Genomic DNA, 18,576 nt, shown 5'->3' with positions numbered 1-18,576 from the left:
CACTGCTCCGTTACTACGGCCTGTTTGAGATGGTTACTTCCTGTTCAGAGGACGGAGACACGTCAGCGAGCGGCGCCTTTCACTAAAGTGTAAAAATGAATCATTAAAAACAAGTGAATAAAAAAAAAGGCTGCACACGAGGTCGGACATGTTTGATCAGCCGTCCTGTCAGCTCTGTCGAGTCACAAGACTTCAAGACAAGGAGGCTTAAATGGTGCCGAGACGCTCGTTTGAAGTTTGCAGAAACAAAAGTGATTATTATTATTTTCACGTGAGAAAAAGAAACGAGCGCTCTGAGCTTTGTTTGGTTCCAACAAGGAGCTTTTGTCCAGACTGGGAGAGAACATTTTTAAACCTTCAAGCCCGAGTGATCCTCGACGCGTTTTATTCTACCAGCCGAGCGTGACGTGCTGCAAGACCGGACTAAAGACCGGACTAGAGACTGGACTAAAGACCAGACTAAAGACCAGGTTAAAAATAGGACTAAAGACCAGACTAAAGACTGGACTAAAGACCAGACTAAAGACTGGACTAAATAGCAGGTTCAAGACCAGACTAAAGACCAGGTTAAAAATAGGACTAAAGACCAGACTAAAGACTGGACTAAAGACCAGACTAGAGACTGGACTAAAGACCAGACTAAAGACTGGACTAAATAGCAGGTTCAAGACCAGACTAAAGACCAGGTTAAAAACCGGACTATAGACCGGACTAAAGACCAGGTTAAAAACCGGACTAAAGACCAGACTAAAGACCGGACTAAAGAGCAGACTAAAGACCAGGTTAAAAAAACAGGTCTAAAGACTGGACTAAAGACTGGACTAAAGACAGGACTAAAGACCGGACTAGGCGTTCCTTCGCACGTGCTCAGTTGGATATTTGGCGGCCTACCTGCCGTTCATCCAGCGGGATGATCACGGAGCTGTTGTTGAACTTGGTCTTTCCGATGACGGTCTTGGAGAACTGGACCTGGGCCGTGATGTTGGTCACGGACACGGCGTAGTAGTTGTTGTTGGTGATGTTCAGCGTGCTCTGCAGGGACGAACACAAAGAAGAAGAAGAAGAAGAAGCTCACACCCGACACAGACCGGACTCTTTACTCTGCGTGTGGCGTCTCAGGCTGACAGCTCGACCACAGAGGCCGCTTAAAATCGATTCAACGTCGTCAAGGTTCACACTCTGAAAAACAGACAGCAGGGGGCGCCATCTATTCATGCCTCTCTGTTTGACAATCGGCAGCTCAAGGAGAAGCTCCAATCACCTCCAGAAAACCTGAACGGGTCGAACCACGCCGACAAGCAGGTTAGCGTGACTCAGGGAAAGAAATCACGACGCAGGGAGACAGTTTAAACCATCTTTCATCACCTCGCAGCTTTAAGTCCCCGGGGAGGAAACACACTCGCTCTCTTATCTGCTTAACGCTTCACACTTTTTGTCAGCCTGCGGTTTAGTGGTAAGCACAGAGGAGAGGCTTTAAATAGCTCCGCTGCTGCTGCTGCAGCTTGAAACCACAACAGCAGCGACACCGTGCGGCTCGAGTGATCGTGAACTTCTCATCACTTTCAGCGAGTGTCGATTAAAGCTGCGAAACATGAACATTTTTTAAATCAGGGCGGGAGGGGGGATGCGGCGGCGGCACGCTCTTACTGTGATGTTGAGATAGACGATTCGTTTGTCCAGGTCGTAGGAGACGTACGCACTCTTCACTCCCACGTAGGAGACGTCGATGGAGCGAGGGAAGAGAAAGAAGACAGCCAGGCCGGACAGCAGCAGACACAGAGCCACCGAGATGGTGACGTACAGCTTTCTGCAGGAGACACGGAAAACAGAAGTGAGAGCCTGAAAACCTGCTGATAACTTCAAAGTCTAATCTGCCTTTGTATTTCCTCACACACACACACACACACACACACACACACACACACACACACACACAGTCAATGATTTATTATTAAAGACCGGACTAAAGACCAGACTAAAGACCGGACTAAAGACCAGACTAAAGACCGGACTAAAGACCGGACTAAAAACCGGACTAAAGACCAGACTAAAGACTGGACTAAAGACCAGATTAAAGACCGGACTAAAGACCAGACTAAAGACCGGACTAAAGACCAGACTAAAGACCGGACTAAAGACCGGACTAAAAACCAGACTAAAGACCAGACTAAAGACTGGACTAAAGACCAGATTAAAGACCGGACTAAAGACCAGACTAAAGACTGGACTAAAGACCAGACTAAAGACCAGACTAAAGACCAGGTTAAAAACAGGACTAAATACCAGACTAAAGACTGGACTAAAGACTGGACTGAAGACCAGACTAAAGACCAGGTTAAAAATACGACTAAAGACTGGACTAAAGACCAGATTAAAGACTAGACTAAAGACTAGACTAAAGACTGGACTAAAGACTGGACTAAAGACCGGACTAAAGACCAGGTTAAAAATACGACTAAAGACTGGACTAAAGACTGGACTAAAGACCGGACTAAAGACTGGACTAAAGACCGGACTAAAGACCGGACTAAAGACCAGACTAAAGACCAGGTTAAAAACGTCAAAGTCTATCCTGCCTTTGTCCGCCCCGTGCATTTGAATTTCATCACACACACACACACACATACACAAACACACACACACACACACACATACACACACACACACACACACAGTCAATGATTAAACCCCGGGGAGACTCACGTCCTGCTCGGCCTCAGTCTTTGGTCGCTGTAGGGGATCAGAGCCACCAGCTGATTCTCCTGACCTGTCCAATCAAATCAGAGAGAGAGAGGGAAGGTACACGTCAAGGTAGAAAGTCATCGTCTCTCAACCCGGAAGGTCGAGGGTTCGATCCCCGGCTCCTGCGAGCAACATGTCCGACGTGTCCTTGGGCAAGACACTTAACCCTGAGTTGCTCCCCGTGCTCCTCTGATCTGGTGTCTCAACCAATCGAGACAAACAACAGGAGAAGTTCATTGATTCTTCAGTCTCCTCGATGATTTGATTTAAGAAGGCGCCGGACTCTTTGCGGTGGGTCACATGTTTCGTCGACGCTGCGCGACTTTTCACTTTTCATTGAATGAATCTGATTGGTTGAAAAATATCAAAGTTGATCGTCTTTCTGAATGTAAAAGCTGCATTATTATATCCGCTGGATCTGACAGTAAGACAACCATCATCCTGCATGTTGTTTGTTTTAAATTCAGCTTGACTTTACCTTTACTGTCTCAGATTACAACAGATACAGCAAACACAGCTGACCTTTGTGCCTCTGAGACAATCTCGCTGAAGGCCTGTCGACTTTAAAAAAAAAAAAAAAAAAAAGGAAACCTGTCGTCCGAACAGCAGAAATGTGGACTGAGCTTTTACTCATGTGAAGCACTAAGGCGTTTTACCTCGGGGGATTCTGCCCGTGCCCTGACAGGTGGGACACGTGACGCTGTCTCGTCCCGTGAACTCCACGTACGGAAACTGAGAAACGTCCCCGTTCTTTCCATCCTCGTCCGTTTGACTGTCGGCCGTCAGAGCGTCCTGACTCTCGTCTTTGTGCTTGGCTAAGTGTGACTGGGACTTGCCCATGGCTGCAGCTGTCTGTACACACACACACACACACACACACACACACAGAGAGAGAGAAAAAACCAACAACAGCATGAGGAACTGCCATCTGCAGCAGGATGTGCTTCCTAACCACAACATGCCACGCGGGCGTTTGAATGTGAAATTGGTTCTGGACTCGTTCCAGAAAACATTTCCCAGCAGAGCGAGCTGCAACTGGAGCAGCGTGTGCGACGACCACGACAAACGTTTGTTGTGTTCTCATTTAGGACACTTTTTTTTAATTCAGATCGGACGACGCGGAGGTTTTACTCAGTGACGACACGTCGCTTTTAAAGCTACGCCGATTTAAAACGACATTCGTCTTGGTTTGAACTGAACGCAGGGATTCTTAAACGTCTTATTTGTAAAGTTTATAAAGTACTGAAATGTCTGATGCAGACGTCTGAATGGTCGTAAACACGGCACAAAGCAGGACACAGAACGTAATAAGAGGAGAGGCCCAGACTCGTGTGCACACAGGTGCAGAAACAAGAGAGCGGTCTGCACACTGTTCAGCTCCTTCATTAGAATCAGGTCAACGTGTTGCTGCTGGTCCAGTGTGTTTTAGACTTCATCACCACTAACACAGGTACATATATGTTTTTTATATCTGAAGTGTGAGGAGGGTTTAAATGTGCTCCAGATTACGTAAAAGCAATCACGACTGTTTAATAATCGTGATCACGATGTTTGTCGTCATCGAGGAGCCAAACTTTACCTGAAGTCCCAAAATGTTAAAAATAATTTAAAAAAAACCCCCTCAACTTTAAACTGTGATGGTCATGTTTATACTGGTTCATTCAGAGCAACATGAAACACCCACTGGTTCTACTGGTTCATGATGTGTCTCTGTGAACTCAGGTACAGTCTGAGCTGTTTTGTTGCTTCTTCTTCTTCGTTTTACTTATTTGCCTTCAACCTGCCAAGATGGAAATCACCTCATGGCTGTGATCAGTCATATCCACATGTTTAACTTCATTAATGTGCACTGTCCATAATTCTATAAAGATAAATGTGTGTTTTACTTCTGGGGACTTCATGCTCGCTGTGCTTCCCTTTAACATGAACTGTATCGTCTCCATGCTGATGCCTGTTACCAACCTCTGAACACACCATTTATGACCATCATTAACATGACATGGTGTGAACTGAGATGACTGACAGACCGACAGATCAGGACTAAACCCGCAGGATGCCCGTGTGCGTGTCATCATCCTCCTCCTGAGGCCGCCATGCTGCCGAGCTGAGCTGCAGCCTGGAACACAAAGTACCGGCCGACAAAACACCCAAATAACGCCTCAACACACCGGACAAAACACCATCTTTAGCAGTTTTTCATTTATTTAAACACAATAGCATAATTATAATGTCATGACGTCGCATTTTTTCCCCGACATGTAATAAAGAAGCACGTTCAGCACCGCTCGCGATAAATCCTTAAATATCCAACAGCTGGTAAAATGCTCCGTGTTTTCCCCCTCCTCCGTTATTCTTACCTGGTCGTTATGTGTTTATTCTGACTTGTGTGCCATCCGTTGTTGCCTTTCTATGCTGGTTGTTGTTGTGGTCACAGCAGCAGCGAGAAGAAACGAGCCGACGGCCACGCCCCCTCCTCTCCTGATTGGCTGGCGTCATGATGGCGACCGAACCAAAACAACACAGAGCTCATCGGTCCTGTTTCCACAGATTAAACCTTTTTAAAAAAGACCCCTTTATTAGCTCGTGTGAAGAAAAGACAGACATTAAGTAACCGGGACTTTACCGTTATAAACATTTATTTATTTTATTCACATTTCATCAAACAAGACTAAAAATAAAATTACACAGAAACATGAGAAAAGGATTGTGCTGTTAAAAATGAATTACTCACATGCTCATGCAGAGTAAGCCCATAAAAAAACGTTTTTATTTTAATTTATTACATTTTTAGATTTGGTCTAATTTGTTAATAAAGTTTGTTTGGTCGTGAAATACAAATTTTGTTTTCTACATTTTGTTTGTAAAATTGTTGTCTTCAAACTTCAGAGTAGTTTGATTAGAGTGTTTTTGAATGCATTATGTGCAAGTTAGTAAGTTAGTAAGTTTATTTCTATATTTACACGCTTAGACATTTTATTATAATTTTAAAATAATTGTTGAGAGCATCTCTACTGTAATTAAATGTCCATGTAAAACAGCCGAACTGTAAATGAATTTAACATGAAGACAGTTTTACAGAGGTTTATTTTTACAGTAAAAATGCACTTGTGTAGTGTTTGAGAGCAGACGTCATTTCAAACGGACAGAGAGGTTTAGACAGATCAGGGTCCACAGAGTTCACAGCTCTCTCAGACCCAGACCAACCAGCAGACCCTGATCAGAGGACCTCAGGGTCCGGCTCGTGTTATATGAGGAGCAGCTCGGTGATGTATGAGCTGGAGCTCGACCATGCAATCCTCTAAACACAACAACCCGATTTTTTTTTTTAAAGTGGTGTAAAGACACGAGGACACGTGTGACATGAGAGCGTCGAGATGATTTCATCAACACCTTAAACAGCAGCGTTTTGGACCGAGTGTAAACATTAACAGACGTGACGTTCATCAATGTGATGCATATGAGTAGAACACAATACACATGATAACATCAAAACAAGGCGCTTCAACATCATTAACCCTGAACCAGATTACGGTGTGATGAGGATCCTTAATGCTTGAAGAAATAAATGAAAGTCCAAGGCTCGGTCCAAAGGTGACGGGACTGTGTTGTTTCACCTTTTCTCACATCTTCAAGATATTTAACCAAGTCCAGCTGCCTTTGGATCAAACTTTGAATTTACCACTGAGAACATGCATGAAACTAAAGGTCTTGTATATGTTCGAATGCAGACATGCTGTAGTTTGTTCTGGTTGTCCTATTGACCTCAAAATAAACCGTAAAAAGCCATTAGCAACTGGAGAGATCTTAATTCATAGCAGGTCACACACACACACACTGATATGAACGCTGTGCAGCCGAGCCTCAGCGGAGATCATTCTGAGTAGAAAAGGAGAACAAAGAGTGACCGTATATCAGGCATTGTGTTCTTTATGTTGACTCAATAATCAGTGAGATGGCCTCTTGTACTTGTTCTCACAGTATAGAGTTAATAATCAACCGTACCCTTATACTACGAGGCGCTACGCAGCAGTCTTTGGAAACTTTGTTCCACATAAGGCGAAGCAGTCACCGCTGCACTTCACGGAAAAATCACGTCAGCTGACACAAACATGTCACAGAGGTTTCCAATTAGAGCAGGTTTTTTCCCCCTTCAACCATCACCAGCATGACTCAGATTCTACACATGAATCCATCAGGGTCAGTGATGTATACAGACATACAGTGGTGAACAGATGTAAACAGAACTATATGTAAACATACGTAAACGTGTTGATATGCAAACATTTAAATTGTAAAAAAAAACAAAAACATGTGGAGGCTTTGAAAAGTAATGTAATGTCAGTGAAGAGGCTCGACCTCATCTCCAAATACAAACCACCTCTTTCCTCAGGTGACGTGACAGTGAGTGCTATTTTCTGATTGACCAGAGGAGGGCAGTGTGCTGCCATGTGTGACTATGACTCAGCAGCAGCAAGGAGATGCATCCCCATGTTAACAGCAACACTGTCATTAATGTCTCAGAGCAAACATCACGCCCCGGTCATTACACGTTTATCTACATGTGTGTCACCTGTTTGATTTCAGAGGAGCCTCTGAATGATACGCATCCTGGCATGCTGGTGGAGAAGCACACGAGGAAAAAGGCAAATAAAAGTCATCCATCAATCATCAGTTATATAGCACCAATTTAACACAAGTGCTTTACAACAAGAGCATACAGGATAATATGTCTTCCTGTTGTTCACACTTCCTCGCCGCTGAGCTGGAGGTCGGAGCAGGCCGTGCTTGAATGAGAACGGCGGTGGTTGAGGGACGACACAGTCTGATGGTGGTGGCTGAACGTCGGGGACGTCAGCTGTTAGGTTGGAAGAACTCTGTCTACTGGAGAGCCTGCATAGCTTTATAACCTGTAATGCTTTCACACCTGGCCATGTTGACACATACAAACAGTCCTGAGCACCTGATGAATGAAAGGAGCCCAGAATGTAACAACGACATGAAGTGTTACAAAAAAATATAAGAAAACCCAAAATGTAATTACTGGTCGATAATGTAACAAAATGCTGAGCTCAAAACAAATGAACTTAACAAGTTGTTACACCTTGGGTCAGTTATTACATTTTGGTTGGTTGTTGCATTTCAGGTGTTGTTACATTTCAGATTGTTGTTACATTTCAGGTTGTTACATTTCAGATTGTTACATTTCAGGTGTTGTTACATTTCAGGTGTTGTTGCATTTCAGGTTGTTACATTTCAGGTTGTTGTTACATTTCAGATTGTTGTTACATTTCAGGTTGTTGTTACATTTCAGATTGTTGTTACATTTCAGATTGTTGTTACATTTCAGATTGTTACATTTCAGATTGTTGTTACATTTCAGATTGTTGTTACATTTCAGATTGTTGTTACATTTCAGGTTGTTACATTTCAGGTTGTAGTTACATTTCAGATTGTTGTTACATTTCAGATTGTTGTTACATTTCAGGTTGTTACATTTCAGGTTGTTGTTACATTTCAGGTTGTTGTTACATTTCAGATTGTTGTTACATTTCAGGTTGTTGTTACATTTCAGATTGTTGTTACATTTCAGATTGTTGTTACATTTGAGGTTGTTGTTACATTTGAGGTTGTTACATTTCAGATTGTAGTTACATTTCAGATTGTTGTTACATTTCAGGTTGTTACATTTCAGGTTGTTGTTACATTTCAGATTGTTGTTACATTTCAGGTCGTTGTTACATTTCAGGTTGTTGTTACATTTCAGATTGTTGTTACATCTCAGATTGTTGTTACATTTCCGGTTGTTGTTACATTTGAGGTTGTTGTTACATTTCAGATTGTTGTTACATTTCAGGTTGTTGTTACATTTCAGATTGTTGTTACATTTCAGGTTGTTGTTACATTTCAGGTTGTAGTTACATTTCAGATTGTTGTTACATTTCAGATTGTAGTTACATTTCAGATTGTTGTTACATTTCAGGTGTTGTTACATTTCAGGTTGTTGTTACATTTCAGATTGTTGTTACATTTCAGGTTGTTGTTACATTTCAGGTTGTTGTTACATTTCAGATTGTTGTTACATTTCAGGTTGTTGTTACATTTCAGGTGTTGTTACATTTCAGGTGTTGTTACATTTCAGGTGTTGTTACATTTCAGATTGTTGTTACATTTCAGGTGTTGTTACATTTCAGATTGTTGTTACATTTCAGATTGTTGTTACATTTCAGATTGTTGTTACATTTCAGGTTGTTACATTTGAGGTTGTTGTTACATTTCAGATTGTAGTTACATTTCAGATTGTTGTTACATTTCAGATTGTTGTTACATTTCAGGTTGTTACATTTCAGGTTGTTGTTACATTTCAGATTGTTGTTACATTTCAGGTCGTTGTTACATTTCAGGTCGTTGTTACATTTCAGGTTGTTGTTACATTTCAGGTGTTGTTACATTTCAGATTGTTGTTACATTTCAGATTGTTGTTACATTTCAGATTGTTGTTACATTTCAGATTGTTGTTACATTTCGGGCTCTAACAGGACACTACAGCGTTTAATTTCCCCTCCACCAAATATCGAACTCAGTGACACCCATGAGTCACTGTACAGTGCTAAATGTGGGAAGCGTCTGGTGTTAACTCTGAAAATGTGCTCGAAATAGAAACACTGTTTTTCACAGGTCGGCTTTGATGATGACCTACTTGGCATCGTCGTCAGGTTTGTTGTAAAGCCGGCGCTAAATGACAGAAATCAGCATCAACTGCAGCCCTGAATATCCCCTTAAGTACGGATTTGCTTTTGCAGAGGGAATGATCTTTTCATGCTGTATTCCCAGTTTTTTTGTTGTTGTTTTTGTAAAGGTGATCATGAAGTAACTACACTGAGAGTTAAACGCTGATCGAGCAGAGAGAAGCTTGGTGTTGAACTTGTAGCACAGAAAGTCCCCAACATAGATTTATATCTCAGATCTCCTGCTGCTGATAACAAGTGTTCAGGATCAGAATACTTCCTCATTAACCGGGTTGGAATTACCACCTGCTATGTATCAGTAGGCGGTGCCGCGTTTGTCGACTCACAAGGCACGTTGGCAGGAAAGCAGACATTGTTCTGAGCTCCAGTTACATCCAAAGGAGGCCATTGCTTGCAGATAGTCTCCCCCTGATCTCAACCGTTGCGGGAAGCTTTGTGGTTTGTGATCCCTCATCCCAGCAGGTTCCTGATTGTAAAACGTTGATTTGCATTCCCTGATGTCAAAGCCAAGATTGTCCCTCCTACTTCTCTCTGATGTTCATCCCAGTGAAGAGCTACTCTAAAGCCTCTGTGCTTTCCAATCATTTCATCTGCTGCTTTCCAGGCATCAGAGGTTCAGATGTTTCTCCCCCTGAAGCCTTCCTGTGAGGGCGTCCTGCTTGTTTCTTGCACTGATTTTGCATCACATTGTTGTCCTCGTCTCGAGGGGATTATTTCTGCTAGTGCTGGTATACTGCGCTCATTATTGCTTACACACTGCCTTCGTGTTCTCACAGGAAATTACAAGGACATTTTCTCTTCTTCTCCTCCTTTCTATAACTCCATTGTACCCTTTAAACATTTCACATTGAGCTTTACATTTGACCTTCATAACAAGGTGACCTCTTAAACTCCTCGGATCACGATATCTGATTAAGAGAAGAATTTAAAGTGACCCTGAAAATGAAGAGCTGGATTATTATTAATCTTCTGCTGTTCAGCATCACTTTCCATTTTACGTCCGTCTGTCTTGTTCTTTTTCGTTTTGAATGCCGTCTCCTGAGAGTCAGGATGACGCTGTGTTGGTTTAGTTTTCATTCGTTTCAACCCGAGTTATGAGAACACTTTAAACTCAGAATAGACAAAGAAATGTAAATTAAAACAAAGTGAATCTCTCCAAACAAGACGGGTGGTTTGTGTGCTGAGGTATCAAAGTCTGAAATCGAACCTCCAAAGAAAACGTTTGTTATAAACGTCACGCTTTCAAATTCTTCAATGGCCGCAGAGTCCTTCCCTAATCTCAGAGTCCTCTCCTGTCGCCGCCTATCGCAGCGCCACGACAGTCGTGTCGCACACACACAGAGGAGGCTAATGGAAGGCACACGGAAACGCCTCAGCAGCAGCAGCAGCAGCCGGAGGAGGCGGCGCTGGTCCGGTCTGCTGTGTGAGGGAGCCGCCTGTGTGTCCCCGATAAGAGGGAGCGAGCGGTGAGGACACGTCAGCCTACTTCAGGTGTCAGCACTTCAAACCTGAGGCTTCACGGGGAAGATGTAAAAAAAAAAAAACAGGTCCATATTGCAGAGGTGAGGTGGAGGATATTTCCTGTTTGTAGTATTTCATGTCTGCTGTTAACGCTTAAAACTGAAAATATTTCCTCGAGGTGCAGATGCACGTGTTCTCCTCATAAAGCCAAAGCACGTTGAATCGATGTCGGTCCGATGACGTCGTGGTTTGTTGAGGTCAGTTAGTGCGAGAGGAAAACACATGATGACATCCTGTACTGTATATCCCACGCCACGTTTGATTAAGGGGAGAAATAACCTGATTCACAACATGCCTGCACAGCTTCCACACGCCCTGAACGCCGTCCACTCCGAGGTGCTGCTACCTGCGTCCCGCTGAGTGATGCAAAACCAGATCAAATGAATTACTGACGTTCTCTGTGCTCATGCAAGTGTCAGCAGTGTTATTGTTCCTCCCAGGTGTGTTTCTCTTGCTTCCCACCGACAGCCTGAGTTGAATCATCCCCATCGTGATCATAAAAGCCGAATTACTCAATATCAAATCTTCGCTGGATTCTCTGTGGTAAATAGTTGATGCATCCAATAAAGACCAAACGAGAAAATCTGCAGCGTGGAAAAAAAGAGCATGTCGAAGAAAAGGTTTGACCCGGCAGCAGACGGATTTATTCTGCGCTGACACTCGGCAGACGTTCCACACAGCGGGGAAGAAGAAGAAGAAGAAGAAGAAGAAGAAGAGAGCGTTGAGAAGAGGATAAAGAAAAATCAAGCATGCAGACTGAACATCGTGTTTGATTTCACTTAATCTGTTGAACAAATTGAATCCCCAAATTGCAGGATGAGTGATGTTTTCTGGATACAGCAGAAACGGCTGCTAAGAAAAGGATCCGATTTCTTCCGTTTGGAGGAGTTTGACAGCTCTCTCCCCGACTCTCCCTTTCATGATGACATCAGTGCACCAACATCGTCTGTTTACAAGCAGAGAAAGTGTTGTGAGACCAATTTAAAAACTTGAAAGTACTTTATTCTTTCAGACTACATTTAACAAGACATATGCTGCTCTCAATTAGCTCCAGTACAGCGCTGCTCAAGCTTCCACTTCTGTTGTTTTTCAATTATGTATCATCCAACAGAAGAGCGCTTAGACGCTTTGGACTCAAAAAAATCATTAACGCACAGTTGTGCAGATAACAAGAGCCTGAACAACAACATGAATTATTTTTATTCCTCTGATTCTATTCTAAATCGGGACAACTGGAAGGTGTGAGAACACATTGTGCAGGCAGCAGCTTTCGTAGAGAAGAAATCAGAGAGATGGGAGCCAGCAGGTCTACTGTACGCTTCCAGGCACTTAACCGACACCCGTAACCGGGCCGTGCTGTGGCACTTCAGGGACCGGAAAGACCCCAGCAGGGAGTCTGTGAAATAATTCCAAGCAGATCTTTCATGCTCGAGAGGTTTCGGAGTGTCCTGTAGCTGTTGTCGTCTCGTGCAGCTGACCTGTGATTCAACTCTGCTCCGCTCGGCCAGCGGCGTTCACATCTGTGCGACCCTGGCAGATATCGCATAAATTCAAAGGGAAGGATCCTGCTGGGTTTGGCAGCAGCTGCATAATTCTTCACCACTAATGTCGTTACCCACTTTCCCTGTATAACACTTTTTTTTTTTTTTTTTTGGACTCCAAAATTGCTTGGAATAATAGATGGGCTCCTGCCAGAGTTGCTGGTTTGTAGCAGGGACGGAAGTTTCAGCGTCTAATCTGGAGCCTGATGGTTATTTTCCTCCCTGCTTAAGAAGCATGTCATCCTCAAAACGCCATGAAACATCTCTGATTACCTCCTGCTGGAATCCAATCTGATGCTCCATTTTTAAAAGGAGAACACTTTGCTTCGAATGCAGCGAAAAATAATTATCAGAGGGATTTGCAAGAAGGGTTAGATAAGAGATAAGTAAGGGGTAGAGGGATGAAGAATGGGAGTATGTCTGCAAGATAATGCTCTAGTTAGGCTGTGCTGTTGGACTCGTAGTGCCATAATGAATACAGAGGTGTTTATTTACTGGTTTGCTTTGGAAAGGATTGTGGAGGGTTCACTTGATTGGAGTTTTTCTGCCTCTTCTTCCTGTCCTCTGAGGCTCTCAGCGGTCTACAGACCGGTGGTCTAATTGGGTTCCCACGCAGGTCGAGGTCAATTACCTGTGCAATCATCCGGAGTACATCGCATTAATCCTGGTTTGGAGCATCGGAAAACCACACCAAGCACAGGAAGTCTTACTCTACAGTCAAAAAAAAAAACCTCTACGTCTCAGAAGTTGGTCGAGGAGAAAATCCTAAGGAGCGGCTCGAGTTTGAGACATGTTGTTCTGAAACTTCTCAGAGAAGTAACCGAGGAGGAGTTTAGAGGAAACACTGGTGACGTTGCTGTAATTGGTCGATGTCTTCGAAAACTTTATGAAAAACTTTTGAGATTAGAGTGGAAAAAGTTTTTCAAGATTTTTTGTTTTCAGTAATCGTTTATAAACTTCGGTTGCTACGGTGACAGATTTTAATAAATTTTAACGGAAATTAATAACTCAGGTTCTCTGAAAAAGGAACAAAGATAATCCGTCATCTGTATCAGTTTGTAAGTCTGTAAAAACTTCAACCAATGTCTGCCACGAGGTACCAATCTGATGAACCAATCACAGCTTCCCTGTTCTCTGATGAACCAATCACAGCCTCCCTGCTCTCTGATGGACCAATCACAGGCCTCCCTGCTCTCTGATGAACCAATCACAGCCTCCCTGCTCTCTGATGGACCAATCACAGCCTCCCTGTTCTCTGATGAACCAATCACAGCCTCCCTGCTCTCTGATGGACCAATCACAGGCCTCCCTGCTCTCTGATGGACCAATCACAGGCCTCCCTGTTCTCTGATGGACCAATCACAGCCTCCCTGCTCTCTGATGGACCAATCACAGGCCTCCCTGTCTCCCTGCTCTCTGATGAACCAATCACAGCCTCCCTGCTCTCTGATGAACCAATCACAGCCTCCCTGCTCTCTGATGGACCAATCACAGCTTCCCTGTCTCCCTGCTCTCTGATGAACCAATCACAGCCTCCCTGTCTCCCTGCTCTCTGATGAACCAATCACAGGCCTCCCTGTCTCCCTGCTCTCTGATGAACCAATCACAGCCTCCCTGTCTCCCTGCTCTCTGATGGACCAATCACAGGCCTCCCTGTCTCCCTGCTCGTGGGGTCGTGGCTTTAGAGGACGCACAGAGGGGGCGTGGCTTTAGAGGGTGCACAGAGGGGGGAAGGGGCGTGGCTTTAGAGGACGCACAGAGGGGGAGGGGGCGTGGCTTTAGAGGACGCACAGAGGGGAGGGGGCGTGGCTTTAGAGGACGCACAGAGGGGGAGGGGGCGTGGCTTTAGAGGACGCACAGAGGGGGGAGGGGGCGTGGCTTTAGAGGACGCACAGAGGGGGAGGGGGCGTGGCTTTAGAGGACGCACAGAGGGGGGAGGGGGCGTGGCTTTAGAGGACGCACAGAGAGGGGGGGTGTGTGTGTGTGTAGAAGGAGCACTGAGGGAATGCTACTTTCAAAATCATGCTAATTTTTGAAAATGACCGACCCAGCCTTTAAAAAGCTGTCGCTTTAAAACTTTCTTACAGAAGATTATCTACGACATCACTGGAGCAGTGTTGAGGCAGCAAAATAAAAATAAATACTGTAAATGTTGTGCTGAATATAAGAGCCTTGGATCAAGCATCAGGATGTTCTGATCTTAAAATACAGTTGTCTCCAGTCACCACAGTCACCAGTAACGCTCAATGAAAGGATGTTTATTCTGTCTGCGAGGCTATTTCGGTGATATCTCTGATGTGACAGTGAGCACTTTCTCTAATCTGCTTGATCACCTTTTAATTTACCAAATGGCAGTTTGACGTGGGAACCAGAGAGAGGGCAGGACCAGGGCAGGACCAGGGCAGGACCAAGGCAGGACCAGGGCAGGACCAGGGCAGGACGTGGCATCGGAGCAGAGGTGGCCGGGAGGTCAGAAGAGGATCATGTTCGTCATAAGTCCGATTTTAAAAGACGACGAGATCCGACATAAAGACGGTTTTTAAATAATCAGTCTTTCTAAGTGAGCAGTGTAGCATCTGTTTATGACTCCCAGTCATGGATCTGGGCTTTACTGAAAGGGCTCTCTCCCATAGGGGTCCTCCTCATGTTCACATAAAAACACTTTCACTGGACCTGCTCTGATTGGCTGCTTTGTTTGGCTGAAGGGATTACTTTGCATCCATTACAGCCGACGTCGTGGAAGCTGCCAGCTGAAGCAGTCGAGTCGAGCAAACCGGTCAAATCGAAACCAAATATGTACAAAGACGAAATAAAAAATTGGAAATGAGCGGAAATGATTTATTCGAGAATATAAAGAGAGATTGACGACTGTCTTCTGAGCCAATCAATCAATCACTTATTATCGAATCATAACAAGTGTTATCTTGAGACGCCTCACAGCTGAGGTGGAGGTCGGAGCACGGCGTGCATGAACGAGGACGGCGCTGGTTGTGGGGGTGAGATGGTCCGATGGTGGAGGCAGCTACAAGACCAGTTTTTTTTAGGGTCCAGGATCTTTTAAGGGTCTTGAACCAGCAACACTCAAGATTCCCAAACCACGTCCCAACAGACTGAGCGCCTGCCGCCGAAATCTGATCATTAATAAATTCCTTCAGACAAAAATGTCCCAAACACAAGTAACAAGTTTTATTCCTGGAAGGCGGGGATGAACTTCTGTGTCTCTCTCTCACACACACACACACACACACACACACACACACACACACACACACACACACACACACACACACAAAGCGTTCCACCTTCTTGGTGAGTCCTGGGGACTAATGGCTGTCTCCACTCCCAGCTAAGAAGCATAGCAACGGTACATTGAGGACTTAATGAGCTTTAAATACAAACACACACACACACACACACACACACACACATAGAAGAAAAGCATATACTCTCAATAAAAAAAAAAAACACACCCACCCACTCACACACATGCACATTCTTGCCTGTCAAATCATATTAACATCAGGTCAGGCAGCTTTTTTTTTTTTTTTTTTTTTTTTTTTTTAGAGCTTGTTGCTATGGCAGCGGTGGGAGAAAAAAATGGGTGACTGTCTGTGGGTCGTTCCTACAGGCGCCTCCGACACCAGGGCTGCAGCGGTAAGATTGTTGTAGCTGTCAGAGATTTGCACCCTGCTGCTGTGTTTAATGTTCGAGTGTGAGCGCGGTCATATATTTAAAATGACTTCAGTTTATCGTCGTTTAAAGGGGTCAAAACGTCCCGACGTCTGCACATCGTTTCATCCACGCAACCGACAAAAAGCCTGCGAGCAGAGTTTTTAATCCAGCTGATCGCAGTCGCTCGTGTTCAGTGAACAAAAAAAATCATCTTACTGAATCTGATTTTCATTACAGACCAAAACACATTTTAAAGTCTCAGTCTGTCAACCTGAAGTTTGATCCTTTAACTCGTCTTTCAATTAAATTTAATTTCAAATTCACTTTAATGCTGAAAAATGAAACATTAACTGATAGTAAACTGTTCACTTGCTCCAAACATTTTCTTAAGATAAAAATATAAAAGATTCTTCATAAAAAAGTTAGGAGGGATGATGTAGGATGTTGTTAAGTGTAATTTACTGAGAGTTTAAGTTTTTTATTTTCAGGAGCTAAAATGAATAAGACACATTTCATAAAACTTTAAAATCTAAAATGTTTTGAGATAAATTTTTAAAATAATTTAGAGGTTTACCGTTTCACTCTTACAGTTTGAGGACAAAGAAAGACGAGAAGAAGAAGAATCTTTGTTCTTTCTAAGGAAGAAACTATTATGAAAATAATGATGCACTTTATTCATAAATATCAAATCTTTTTAACTTTTGTTAAAGTTAAGTTTAAAGGAGAAAGCAGCTCTTGATCCCTCCATCTTACTCCGCTTTATTTCCCAAAAAAAGTTTTAAATTATCAATTAAGTTTAAACAGAAATGATATTTTCTGAACTTGTCCTGAAAGTTGTAACTCATTAATAAATCCAATAAGAGAAAGAGAGGCGTTGACTTCATTTCCTGTCTTCAGCCGTGTTCTCCCTGAGTCCTGGATGAACTCTGAGTGACCTCACATCACTTTAATCAGTGACTGGTTCATTAGGCCGGCGCTCACCTGTCTGCCTGTCTGTCGCACGCCCGAGCTGCACACACTCGTTAATATGCATTCGTTTCTAAATTTCCTGCAAAGTCGCTCCAACTTTTTAATCACATATTGAGGCTTTATCATTCATGTGTCCCACTGTGACCAAAGAATATTAATCAGATAATGTCTTAATGTAGCGTGCAGCCACACAGCCCCGAGGAGCTGCAGAGAGAGAGAGAGAGAGAGAGAAAGAGAGAGGGACGTGCACGCGGGGGAGTGGTGGACCTGCAGTCGGGCGGGGAGGTACTTCCTGTTTCAGGCGAGACGAGCACGTTCTGGGAAGCGGTCTGTGTTTATCCTCCGGTCTCTGCTCGTCTCCGCCCCACGTCTCACACTGTCAGCTGGTGTGTGTGCAGAATCTGCTGCATGTCATCATCGGTCATGATGAGCACCGTCAATAAACATGTTTTACAGAACACCGAAAATGATGGAGATTTGAGGCTGCATTGTGACTATTCTGCAAACACTTGTATGAACAATCGTTGTGGCTCACAATATTTCTGCTTCCTTCCTTTCTCAAATCTACATCGGATCGGGACTCGAGCTTCCTGTGTTTGTTGGGCTCTTTTGGGAGGGGGGGGGGGGGGAGGAAGCTGTCATCATCTTTTAGTCTCGGCACAAATCAAATCAGAAGTAGTGTGGATCGTTTCTGAACTTTCTGATGCCAAACAGATATTGTGATATCCTCGTACCCCAAGGATGCCTGAAGTCTGAATGTATTAGTTTAATTCTGAAGATGTACAAATGCCAAACACTTATCTAAGTCTGAGTTTGCCAACAATATTAGAATTTTTTTTTTTTTTTTTTTTTTTAAATCACAATGCCAAGTTTTTGTGTGTGTGTGCCAAGACGTCTTTGTCATCGCCTGGAAGCACAAGTTGTTTACGACGAAGTGAAGCAGAGGATAAAACGTCCTGTAAATGTAGATCATCGACGCGCTGTGAACTTCTGTAAACAATGAGAGGTTTAAGTTGTGACCTTTAGCCCACTGACATCCTGCACATTCACAACAGGTGTAATCCTGACTGCACAGTGAGAGCGCTTCTATCAGTGCTGTGTGCGGCATGACGTGGAGGCAGAGATTTGGCATGTGGGTCGAGTGTGTGCCCCCCCCCCCCCCCCCGTCGCTTCCGTGTTTGCAGCGGCTTGGCAGAGTGGTCACTAAAAAAGCGTCCAGATCTGACCTGGTTCTGCTTCAGCCCCTTTATAGCAGCTTCTGATGATGACACTGACCCATATCTGCTGTGGCTGTTCATGGATTGGTTTTGGGATGTTAACTGGTTTGTGTGTCCACAGGAAAACAAGTTAAGGAGAAAACCCCGCACACACACACACACACACAC

The 18,576-nt window shown here is 43.9% G+C and overlaps 2 protein-coding genes across 2 annotated transcripts in view; one reads left to right on the top strand and one right to left on the bottom strand.

Moving 5' to 3' along the window:
• thsd7ab (thrombospondin, type I, domain containing 7Ab) overlaps nucleotides 1–18,576 on the top strand; it is a 174,498-nt gene that overhangs the window by 5,042 nt on the left and 150,880 nt on the right. Inside the window, exon 4 of the mRNA XM_079343602.1 lies at nucleotides 1,681–1,831. Within this exon, the coding sequence (XP_079199728.1) occupies nucleotides 1,727–1,831 (105 nt within the window). The 5' untranslated portion in view covers nucleotides 1,681–1,726. The remainder of the gene's footprint in view (nucleotides 1–1,680; nucleotides 1,832–18,576) is intronic.
• On the bottom strand, nucleotides 898–5,414 carry tmem106ba (transmembrane protein 106Ba). Its single transcript, XM_079343639.1, has 4 exons — nucleotides 5,100–5,414; nucleotides 3,399–3,594; nucleotides 2,704–2,767; nucleotides 898–1,032 (listed from the first exon to the last, which is right to left on the bottom strand). Exons 2-4 carry the CDS (start codon nucleotides 3,580–3,582, stop codon nucleotides 1,023–1,025), a joined length of 258 nt encoding a protein of 85 aa, XP_079199765.1. The 5' UTR covers nucleotides 3,583–3,594; nucleotides 5,100–5,414; the 3' UTR covers nucleotides 898–1,022.

This window comes from Symphodus melops (assembly GCF_947650265.1).
Source record: "Symphodus melops genome assembly, chromosome: 5".
NCBI classification, from domain to species: Eukaryota; Metazoa; Chordata; class Actinopteri; order Labriformes; family Labridae; genus Symphodus; species Symphodus melops.
This window is presented reverse-complemented; position numbering and strand designations above follow the sequence as displayed.